This window comes from Alligator mississippiensis, chromosome 2 (genome assembly GCF_030867095.1).
Source record: "Alligator mississippiensis isolate rAllMis1 chromosome 2, rAllMis1, whole genome shotgun sequence".
NCBI lineage: Eukaryota > Metazoa > Chordata > Crocodylia > Alligatoridae > Alligator > Alligator mississippiensis.
The window spans coordinates 246,459,040-246,471,603 of record NC_081825.1 but is presented as its reverse complement, the minus strand read 5'-3'; the positions used below and the strand labels follow the sequence as shown (position 1 = coordinate 246,471,603).

Sequence of the window (12,564 nt, the reverse complement as noted above, 5' to 3'; positions counted from 1 at the left end):
TCCCAGGGGAGGCAGGCATGGGGAGGCACGTGCCCCTCTGATCTGTGCATGGGGTAAGAGCAGGCTGCTGCTATGGGCTGGTAGCAGCACCAAGCTCTTACTGGCAGAGGGCTTGGGCTGGGGTTGCACTTGGGACGGGCAGCGGCAATGTTGGGAAGGGACCAGGGCTGTCCCCCGGGGGGGTGGTGAATAGGGGCGACCACCCTGGGCTCTGTGCTTTGGGGGGCCCTGCAGAGCCAGGCAGAGAGGCTGCGGCCCCTCCTGCAGGCCCACCTAGCTCTGGTGATTCCATGCCTCTGGCTTAGCGTCCAACCACTCGCCACACCCCCCTCTCCCCCTGCCGCCACCAGCTTCCTCTTGTCTGAGCCCTGCTACAGCCACCCCAAAATTCACCATAGCTCTCGCCTCCCCTCCCAACATTGCCACTGCCCTCCCAATGTCGCCACTGCCCACCCTAAGCGCAGCCCCAACCCAACCCCCCTGCTGGGAAGAGCCCGGCGTTGCTCTCACCCAGACTGCAGTGGCAGCCCGCCCTCACCCCACATGTAGATCTGGGCGGCACATGTTCCCCATGCCTCCCCTGGGGTGCGCACAGTGGTAAGAGCCAACCCTCCCTCCCCGCGCCCCTCCCGGACAAGCTGCTTGTGGCTGTGTCCCATGCCCCATCCCTCCCCAGTTGTGCAGCTTCTGCCCCTACCCCAGCTCCAGCCGCACTTCCTCCATCACTGTGGGGGCCTCAGTCTGCTCCCTCCCCCTTTCACTCCGCAGACTTACCAGCCGGACACTGCTCTCTGAGCTGCCAGGCTTGCATATCAGCAATCGGATCAATATCAGCTGTTATGGCTTGTTAATAATCGGCCATCAGTATTGGCCCAAAAAATTTGTATCAGTGCATTCCTAACATTTGCAATGCTCATCTACCAAGTTCCTAAAGAGTGTTTTTCCTAAAAGTTTTGCCATATATACATGTTAATTAATACAGTTTAAATTGCCTAGTTCGAGGAATGGTGGATTTTGGGGGCAGCCTCCACTCCTTCATACTCTTGCCTAGGCATATGAATCAAAGGTCTTGGTGCGATTGTCATAGACCTCTTACGTGTGCACCATGATCCAGAGGATCGATGGCTGCCTGTTGCATAGTCTCTCTTGCAAGGTCTCTTGCCTCATAAGTCGTGTTTGATTTTGCACTTTGGAGCTCAGCATATTCATGTCATGTGTAACCTTTCTTCTTAATTCTTTTCATAACATCCCTAAGATCCCTTCTTCACACTCTCTTTATCTGTAACAGTATAAATCATGTGCAGGCCCTTATTCTTCCACCTTGACTACTGTAAGCTTCTCACTAACCTTCCTGATATCCGTCTCTCCCTTACATCCATTCAAGATGCTGCTGCTAAGATGATCAACCTGTCCTGTTCTAACCATGTTCACCTACCAACCTTCCCTGATCTTACATCGTTTGCTTATCTGATTTTATGTTTCTCCCCAACTTCTTCAACTGTCTGTCTGCTTCTCCTACAGGAACGTTCCTCCTTTTTATATTATTCTGTGCTAATGAAATACCATCCCTGAAATAATCCAGGTAAATAGGATCTCATTTTTAAAATTTCTCATCAAGACCTACTTCTACATGTATAACTATGTAAAGCCAGATACTGTACATTAATAGTGTGGAAAGCTATTGCAGGACATTTGTATCTTTTTTAATTTATATCTTGTACTTTAAGTTCAGCAATTCAAAATAACCTCATTTTGTACACACACGGTCTATTTATTAATGCACAATTCTTCCTGTGTGAGCTTAATTCTTATTTTTCTTTTTGTTCTCCCTTTGGATTGTTGCACACACATTTTGAGCCTTGTCATCATTGGACGTTACACCATTAGTGCACGGACTGTAATTTTCTTTTTGTATAGTACTTCACAATAATATACCATAATTCTAATTGGAGCTTCCAAATTCTACTATAAGATAAATAATAGTACTAATATATCTCATTTCACTTGTCTTTATCTGTATTATTTGACTATATTGTAATTTTGTACATTTTTTATAATCCATGAAGAGTATTCTGCAAATCTGTATGTTAGGAAGATAGCTAATATCCTTCTACAACATAAACATTTTAAATACAATCATGTAATTTAGGCAGGATAAGGAAGGATGTTATTGTAGTAAAAACACTATATTGTGACTTGAGACCTGTGAGCTCAACTCATGGCTCTGTTGCAGGCTTTTTTGGAAACTCAGACAAGTCATGTATTTTTTTTGCCTCAGTTCTCCTTTTGCAAAGTGGCAGTGATGCTTCCTTACCAAAACCTACTTGTAAAGTACTTCCATAGCCCAAGTAACAGGTCCTTACAAGTACCCAGATAAAACAGTTAAGCTTCTACTGTGTCAGGAACAGTAGTGTAAACAGTGCTTGCGTTAAATTCACATCTAGTTATTGGCACGAGTTAGCTAATAGAAGAGTAGGTTTTCTGTCTTTGTGGAATATCTAAACTACCTATGATATGCTGTAGGTGCATTCATGAAAGGGAAAATGTTAATTATTCATAGTGCTTTGCTGTACTGTAAAAGTCGATTTATTGAAACGGTAATTTGTTCAAGTTGCATCTGGTAGGAAAATATATCAGGAGTAATTAATTGTATTCAAGATGTGATGGGGTATATATATCCACAGAGGACAATTGAAAACAGTAGCAGTGTGGTATTGATTGCCTTTTAGAGGAAAAAGTCTTGTCCCATTTCTAAATGTTAACAATTCAGAGAGAAAAATTCCCACTTGGGAAGAATGTTTTCCAGGTTGCTTCATTGCCAGGTGTTTGACATTGAGTGGAGCTTTAGATGAATGAAGCTTATGGCAGCCTTTGGAAATGACCGACTCAGGGGAATCTCAGCTTCCTGCTGTGAAAGTTTCTATTTTCAAAGCACATCAGTTTCAGTGGGAATGTTCCAGTGGTCCCATATGCTACTTCTGACAGAGAGCTAAGTTTCCACCCTGAATATGAGACAGCTACTGAAGAGGTTCCCTTGCTGCTAACAAAATGAATTTCAATATGTTGCCAGTGAAAAAGCGGCATGTTCCCAACTGCTAATGGAATTTAACTCCATCAATTATTAATGGAAATTTGCTTTGTTTTCCTTCCACCTCTTCCCTTTTAACTCCAGTACATGCTACTGATATGACTTTGTGGGTTCTGAAACTGAAAAAGAATCGCCCAAACAATATGCTAGTTTCCTTTGAAACTCTTGCTATATTTTCCTCCCCTCCCTCACGCTCTCTCCTTGACCTAGCAGCAGGAAGCCTTTGTCTGAGGTGTTCATCTGGAACAACTTTTCCACACTTGTTTTCATGTTCTGTTAGATTACAGGGCAGCAGGCCTACCTTTGAAGCTCCCTTCTCTTTTGTTTCTTTGCAGTGCACTCCAGTAATTAACTTTGTCCTTCTTTTATTTGTTCCAGTCAATCGCAGTCCACTCTGCTGAGCATCTTCTCCCAGGAGTACCAGGTTAGAAGTTTTCTCCTTTGTGAGGGTTGACAGGTGCCTAATTGAATGATGAATGTCCCTTTATTTCTTTGTAATTGAACTGCCAGCTTTCTGATTGGTTTGGAGGATGTTCCCTTTTCCACATCAAGCACCGCCTGAGTCTCAGTGGATGGCTGCCAAGCCTACCCATCCATCTGTCTAATAACATCTAGCCTTTGCTTATTTGGTGGACCTGTAATAAATTATGCTAAACCATTATTATTCTGACAATAATAATTTCCCTGTGTTGCGTGGTTCCATGTGCTAAATGTTTGCTGACTTGCACTGTCAGTGCTGCTTTCCATTGCTGACAGAGATGATGATAAATGACCATTGCCGGAGTGGCAGAAGGCAAGAGAGGCAGAAAATGGAGTCATTTATCATGAGATGACAGGTGTCAGTCAAGTGGCAAGTCTCTATGGAATTACTTTTTGTAGTTTTTCAAATAAGTTGTTTTTAAGCAATGTTCTTCCTGGTTAAAAATGCCAATTGAATTGTAAAACTAGAGTGCAGAAGACTTAGATGGAATCGAATTGAGGGAAAATTAATACAAAGGTTGAAAGAGAGAACAAGTTTTTCTTTGCCCTCTGCAGCCCTCAGCAAACTTATTTAGATTCAATTACTATGACCTTACTGCCTTTTACATATATAGTACATTGCAGTACAGTCTGAAGACATTCCATTCAGTAGATTTAAAATAATTTTTAAATTGTAAAAATATAATAGTATTCCTTGTAAGCTTAAAATATGGCCAATAAGCCAGCACTCGGACATTTATGCTTTCTGCATGTGCTCTGTAACACATCATAAAAGTCTTCTTTGTTTGTTGTTTTTTTTCTCCTTTTCAGAAACAAATCAAAAGAACACATGCCAAACATCACACTGCTGAGGCTATTGAAACTTACTATCAAAGGTATGACCTACCCACTTCACTAGACAGTATCCTCATATCTACTAATTGTAATGATAATGATGAGTAAATTAGTTTATTGGGATAATTTCATTCCTAATAAATTAGCAGGTTGGAATGAGGAAATTGGAAGTACCTAAAAATATTTTCAGTGAAAACATTGTCAGAAAGTTTTCAGCATCTTTTAGGCTAAAATACATGATGCCAAGCTTGTATTTCTTAAAACGTGTGGGATAGTGTTATGTAATACATATGCTAAAAGTGATGATAGTCTGTTTTGCCAAGATTGATACTGGAAATAGTTAAAACTACTCAAATTTAGGGGCCTGCTCCATTGTAATTATTTCTATAAATTAAACTAGACGTTATGATCTTTAAAGTGGTATATTAAATTAATGTATTTACCAAGTCTAGGATTAATTTTAGTTCACTTCTGTTTTAGCAGGAAAAGTGTCAGAAACATCTTTTAAGGAGGAATGAGAAGTCTTCATATGTCATTTTTACAAAATTTTACAATTGCATCTTTAGTTAATAAATTGTAATTTTATATCTTACAGGTTTTTTTAGTTCCATTGACTTCTGTAGACATCTGTGACATAATTGGGGCATACTGATAACTGGTAGAGATGTGCAATTAAAATATTACTGTGTAGACTGACATATCTGAAGAGCTTGCATAGGAAGCAAGATAATCCTTGTGATTATAGATGTTTGATACTTATGCTTTAATATTATCTTTGTGAATGGGGAAACTAAACAGAAAGATTTCACTTGTAAACAATTAGCTAGTCTCAGTGTTTCCGTTGAGTCACACATTTAGAACTAAGGACAGTTAATTATATTGGACATCAAGGTAGAAAACCTAATGCATTATACTATGCTATTTCTGCTTAAAAATAATTGTTCTGGCTCCTAACAATTATATTGGGTCTGACTTAGCCTTTCCCTATGGTTTAGGAAGAATAGTAGCTAAAAATGTTGCATTCAACTCTATTTCCATGTGATACTCTTCAAATTAATTTTCATTATAATTTCAGTAACATTGCATAAATTGAAACTATTTAATCTATAACACTTCTCCAAACATATTTAAAATACCTACAGTAATCTTTATACAAATGTATCATCAGGACACCCACCCTGCATAATAGTGCTGGTCTGTTTAAATTATATATACCTATTGGAGCAGAAAACCTAGAAAAACTTTGTCATCTCACACAAGACAGTAGTTTTATTAGTATCAAAATAACTTGGCGCTAGACTAATTTGCGTTAAATAAGCAGGATTTAGCCCAGTCTCCACATCTGTGTTTTGTACAGTCCAAGTAGAATGGCTGTGTATAACAAATGTTTATGTATGAAGCACAGCTATGTTGATGGAAGAAATGGTGTAAAAATATTGTTACTGCCTAGGAAGTTAATGCCACTCCTCCCTCTCCCTCCCCCTTTACCTGCCATCAGAATTGGAAGGTGGGGTAATGAAAGGTGGATAGGCACCTCCAGTGACCAAAATCAGCAGTAGGGGAAAAGGGAAAGTAAGTGACAGTGATGTTATATTAGCTCCTAGGTTCTAGAGCTGTGCTGAAATTGTGGGTCCAGCAGCCACAGGAGTTAATGCCACCACAGCTTGTGGATTGTCCAGCCTATAGGAAGCCCCACAGTTTAGATTATGCCCACAGGACCAAAATGCTGTACTATACTGGCAGAAACCAGTTTGTTTGCTTCTCCCTACTGCCATCTAGAGAAGGCAGGCAGATAATTGTATTGTACCCCTCTTCCAATAGCAGGGGAGAAAACATAACCTCTAACTGGTGGTGGTGGTAGTGGTGGTGGTTGTACTCGTCATCATTTAAATATAGTTGTCACTTTATCCAGAGGGGCTCAGAACCGCTTACAATAACAGATAAGTAACCCACAAGATAAGAAACTACCACTTTTCCAAGTGACACCCTAAAACTTCAAAAGTCCACCTCATCCCACCCACTCTGGGTTTCCTGCCTATTACTCCAACCCATCCCAGCTGTGCTTCCCAACCTTCTTTCACATGTAAGCGTGAACACCTCCTCTCCCTCCAACCTGCCTATCACTCCAACTTGCCTGCCTCACACCTAGGCGAAATTCCTCCCCACTTCCCAGTGTTACCCTGAATCCCTCCTCTTGTCTACAGAAAATCTGTGATTATTCTCTAAAATGCATAAAACCCTTAGAAATATTTGCTGCCATTGGTCCCTAGTGATTTTTTTGCTTTTGCCTACTAGAAACAGGATATAGTGTTGTGAGGAGTGTTGGGGTCCACTTTAAAGAACATCTTTTTCTTTTTGATGAAGGCAAAACTAGAGACTATCCCTTAGAACAGAGTGACCAGTCTGCCATTGGCAGCGTGTTTGTGTCACATGCCACATCAGGCATATAGGCAGCACAGTTGCAAAAAGCAGGCAGGAAACGAAGCAGATCTGCAGATTGGGCAGGGAAAAGGGAATCAGAGTAGTACTTGGGGAAGGTACAGGGCTAATTTGTCTGCATTCTGAAATGGTTGTCCCGCACTCTTCTAAAGCAACCAAAAAGCTTTTCAGCACCCTGAGCCACTTCATTGCAGGTCAGAATATGCCTTCAGGCACAAGAAGCTAGTTCATAATAGAACAGGCACAAGGGCTAGAAGATGCTTTTGGCCTGCAATAGATAGAAACGGACAAAGCCGACAATAGAAATATCCCCCTGGATGTTGCATTATATCTTTATTGAGCAAGTCCCACTGATCTGACAGTTTGTTTGAAAGAATAACTTGTTCTACCAAGAGTTTACAGGCTTACATGTTTGCGAGGGATTTTTTTTCTCTTGGCATTCATAAAATTGAAAATGTTCATCCCGACCCCTTTCCTCCCCCAATTTGGATTTCTATTGTTACTGTTATCTTTGAACTTCAAAACCTTTTATAAACGTTTCATCCCACAATACTTTTGTGAGCAGTTGTATGTAAATGTTGTCACAGTTAAATTAACACACAGGTAAGTTTTGATCTACTGATAGTTACAGCAGGTTGTCACTGGAGTCCTCAATGGATCTCAGATTTCTCATCTCTATCATTGACTAGAAACCACTTTCCTGCTTTCGTTGGCCATATATTTTGTTTGTTGAGTGAGGTGGTTGATTTTACCAGTTTATATAACAGTCTTAAATGTGCCACTGGAAGCAGGTATGGCAGAACTAATATATTTCTGTTTTTGAAGAGGTTGGATGCTATTGTTGCATTTTTTTGTTTCTTTGTTCCTATATTCCTATCCTACTTCCATCTTTTTCAGGATGGCCAACAAGCACAATTTGACCCTGTTACTTGACAGCCAGTAATCTAAATTGTCCTTACCAAATCTTGGAAGAGTCCTCTACACTATTGCAGTGTAAACATATAAGAAATATACTCAAGGGAAGAAATTTCACTTAGCATTTGTACTGGCTTTAAAGCCTAAATTGGAAAAGTTAAACCTCAGTCATTGTTCTATCAGTGCCCTTCTTTCGCTCTCTCTAACATTCTATATAGTCCAATCCTTGCTACAAGCATTCTTTTAACTTGCTTTTTTATAGTATATATTTGCTTGTTGGATACTTAATACTGAAAGCTTATTTCAAAGAATAAGGCTATACTGTCTGTCTGGTAAAAATGTGCATATTTGTATCTTTGTGTCCAGTAGTGCATTGTGTAAGATCTGCAGTGATTCATGTCTCTGTATTTGAAGTCTATTTTGAGCTCAAAATCTTCATTTTGAATAATAGAGATCTGTTGTCTGGTCTGCATCCTTAAATAATGCAGATATAATTTGATTTTATGGCATAATGGCAATATGATTTTGAAAGGTAGTTTTCTTGATTTGTTTATTGTGTTTTTTTAATAGTTACTTAATTGAAATTGATATATCTTACAGCTGTGCAGAAAGTACTCTGGTTATCTTAAAATACCTAATTTCAGAAAATTTCTTATCACAGTAGTGTATTGTAGCCAGGTTGTTTGTAACTTTTGCCCAAGAGAGAGAGACATGAGATACTAGATAATAACATGCCTAAGCAGGCCTCTTCTTGCCACTGCAGAATTTACCTAGCTTTGTCTTGTCTAGGTACCGGAGTAGGGTGATGAAAAATGCAGCTGCCCCTGTATTATTGGAGCTAGCCAATGAGGTAATCTTTTTTTTTTTAATCTTCCAACTTAAGGGTCATATCTATAGTGACTTTACTTATAAATGTAATTAACTTTAAAAAAAAGGTTTCAAGGCACATTAGACACAAAGTTGTTCTTTAGTCTGTTAATACTTACAAAAATTGGACAAAGAAACCCATTTATTAATAAATCAGTTAATATAATTAGTCTCTTAACTTCTTCGGCAAGTACATAAGAAACTTGTTGAATTCTTATTTTGCCAAAAAAAAAATGGGCGAAGCTGAGTAAAGGAAGTGCTATTTAAGATACTGGCTTGCTTTTAAATTCCCATGTTGATTTAAGGGATCTAGACCAGTATCTGATTAAGATATGACTTAAAGAAAAAAACAAAAAGAGCAAAAATGTGAATCTAAGGTGTTATAGTGAAGGATTAAAAGCAGTTTGTTTACTTGAAACCTTTTATTTCCATTTATGCAAGTTAGTAGTTGGCTGATAATAAAGATAGTTTAATATTAACCAGTTAAACAGATCAACATCCACTATCTTCTAAGTTTCTTAGAAATCTTTGTATATGAGGAATTCCGTATATTTGCTACTAAAACCAGACAGTAATGTATTGATTTTTTTGGCCACAGAATAATCTGCCTTGGGACACAAGTTGTTTGTATTAAAACAGTATACTACAAAGAGTTACCTTGAACGAAGATATAAAAAGTTCATAATAGTGGCAGTGAGCCTACTAAGAAAAAATGAAATATCTAGCCTTTAAACTCTAAAATATTTATTTTACAATAATAATAGCAATACAGTATCTGATATGACTTGGAACTGCTTATGCAACCCTCAAAGGGATAGAATGAAATGTACACTGTTTTGTGTTGCATTTTAATGGATAACATAGGAGGAAGGCAGAAAATGAGTGTTTGCATTAAAAATGATGTGGCACTATGAACATTAAGTGCTGCAATAGCAGCAAGTTCTACATGTTATATTAGCAAGAAAGGATGACTTCTTTTTTAGCTTCTGTCTCCTGTACATTGCTGTAGTCAGCAAATGAGCAATTACCTACCAGTTACTAGAAGATTTTAGTTGCCTACGAAGTATCTACACATTCTGATCATACAGTTAACATTATAAGAGAGTTTTTATTTCATATTCGCGGCAAAAGAATACCTTTTTGCTATTTTTGAAAATAGAAGGCTATAGATGAATCCAGTCCTCGCTATTTTAAATAAAGAAATATTATTTTACTAAGAATTTTTGTTTAATAACATGGTCTAATATGTCACATGAGAACTGTCAGGGAAAATAACTGCCTCATAAATGCAAAATAATACCATATTTGTAGTCTTAATTTTGATGGTTGGGTAGAAGGGGGTGGGTGCGTGGGGGTGAGGGCGGGGGTTGTATCCATGATATTCCCATTCACTTACTGATGATGCACATAATTTCTGATCCAAGAAATTTATCTGTATCCATACCAAGCTAATGCACCTTTGCAATTCAGATCAAATACTATTCTCTTTAGATCAGAAATAAATAAAAATTAAATTACAGGAAAGGGAAGTTATTTAAGGAACTTATTTGTTGCTGGATGCACATAAGAAAGGCACTGCTTTTTGTGACTGCTGCCTAATGCATTAGGGAAATGTGGCAATAACCAGCACCAGATTACTGCTTCCAAACAATCAAGCTGCCATTTTTATATGATAGTTAATATTTAAATGACATACTCCTGCATCTGCTGACAATTGATGTAATGGTAATACTTTATGAGTCAATATATATTTAATCAGTGGAAACTGTAAAAATTGATGAGAAATATATAACATGGGTGCACTACACTGTGTAGCAGCTCTGTTAAATAAGAACTGTCTCATATTATTGTTTTTTGAGGATCCTTGGGATTATTTTAATTTTTTTTTTTTTTTTGCAATTATGTGATGGCATCTTCCCATTTTGTGTACTGTAATGAGACTAAAATAAATTAAAATCTCATTTTTGTTAGGAATAAAATTAGTCACTGTGTTCTATTCCTACAAATATTTTCAAGTGAGATTTGAAGCACTATGAATTTTACTTACATGCTAAATTCTGACATGAAGCATGATGGCCCTATTTCAAAGAAAGATGGACACATGATTAATATGAAAATTAGGGAGATGCAAGTACCTGAACTAATAAGGTAGTCCTTATTCAGGCTGGACTACCTTCAGTAATTTCACCATTTTTCATATGTCAGCTCTGATGTGGGTTACTGGAAATAAGCAGCTCTGTGGAAAGCATTTCTTTCTACTTGGGGAATTTAAGGGCATCCAAGTACATACATATTTTGTGGTGGGGGAGAAATCCTGTATGTACCAATGAAGCTAGCCTTTTTGTCTAGTTACTAAATCAAGATAAAATTGTTGTATGAATATTGGACTTGAAAACCTGTCAAAAAATCATTTTGATAATATATGTGCAAATTTTATTGTCCTATAGTTAAATAAAAAGATTTGATTTAGTAAAGTATCACTGCAATGCTATCTAAAAAACTGTTATTTCAAGCAGAACTATACCATGTCTTTTCTAAACATACAAGAACCTTTAAAAAAGAACAGTAGCTACTTGCAAAGAGATATGCATATGCTAAATAAATTTGACCAAACCCTGTAGCTCCAGTAAAAAGTAATTTTGAATTGTAGAGTCATTTTTGGGCAACAGTACTATGACCTTGAATAGAAGGTGTATGGCATTAGTGATATCTTAGGTGGGTATTATATAAGGTGTGAATTTACTATAAAAAGATTACTATTTCTTTTCTCTGATACTTAATAAAAAATAAAGTTGGGCATTGCTTTTTTGGCTTTTGAATATAAATCATAACGTATTATGTAGTTAAAGCATGAATGATAACTCTAAGCTGTTAATGAATTTGGATAAATGTTCACTGTATACATAGAAATATTTTGTAATGTAAATTATTTGTATGACTCTATGCAAGAACAATATAAATATCATTACACCTCCATGTTTTAGTGTGGGAGGCTAATTGACTAGATTAGTTGAGATTATTTCTCTGTAAGGGAAAATTCTTACTGCATTTGTATAGATAAATACTGTAACATTTCAGGTTCTTGTCTGAATATTGGTTTCCCACTGTGTAGTGTGGATTGCTGCCACATGTTCTCTTGTCTGACATGTTTGTTTCAAATAGTTGAGCGCAATATAAGAGAAGGGCCACTAATGTTGCATATGGTGTTTGGCACTTGATTTTGAATATACAAAGAGATTATGACGTTGACAAGATAATGAGAATTTAAATATATCCACTGCTTGAAATTCTCTTCTTATTTCCATTACTGTAAGGTGGACTTTGCACCATCATTGATGGCTCGAATTGTGCTGGAAAGATTTTTACAAGAACAGGAGCAAGGTATCCGTAAGTATTTTTAAAAACTTTTTTCTGATATTAAAATAAAAGTAATTAACATGACATTGTGAGTTAATGAGAGCCAGATTTGTATCTTGAACAGCTAATGATGATTAAACTGTATGTAAAAAGACCACCCACAATTTTAAAAACTAACCAGGGAGATGCTTTCTTTTTATTCTTCAATATTCAGTTTACCTGTCCCTTCTGGTAAAATATAGCATATTAAGATCCCAAAGTTATCTGACTTAATATTTTTCTGCTATTAAAAATTATAGTAAATGATTACTATGAATAAGACTTAAAAAGAAACCAAAGCCACATTTTAATACTGCTACATTGGAGAAATGCTGCTACTACTAATGCAAAAGTGAATTTAACTGGTCTCAGTACAAGAAAATAAAAAAAAGGAAAAGAATAGAGCTACAGGAGGAGGTTCAAGCCTAAATTAATTTGCCACTGAAAAAATACATTTTGTTATTTTCTCTGTGTCAACTGCATGATTAAAACCGGCTGTTAAGTGAGCTCTGGGGATGTGCTCGTAAAAGATTTATGAGTAATAT

General features: G+C 37.3%; 1 protein-coding gene across 2 annotated transcripts in view; it reads left to right on the top strand.

The window, feature by feature from the left end:
• CDIN1 (CDAN1 interacting nuclease 1) overlaps nucleotides 1-12,564 on the top strand; it is a 181,382-nt gene that overhangs the window by 32,086 nt on the left and 136,732 nt on the right. For both annotated transcript variants that reach the window (XR_009460202.1, XM_006272326.4), the window contains exons 2-5: nucleotides 3,467-3,512; nucleotides 4,379-4,443; nucleotides 8,546-8,606; nucleotides 11,938-12,010. Coding sequence is in view for 1 of the 2 variants with exons in the window: in XM_006272326.4 (XP_006272388.1) it covers nucleotides 3,467-3,512; nucleotides 4,379-4,443; nucleotides 8,546-8,606; nucleotides 11,938-12,010 (245 nt within the window). In the remaining variant the exon portion in view is untranslated. The remainder of the gene's footprint in view (nucleotides 1-3,466; nucleotides 3,513-4,378; nucleotides 4,444-8,545; nucleotides 8,607-11,937; nucleotides 12,011-12,564) is intronic.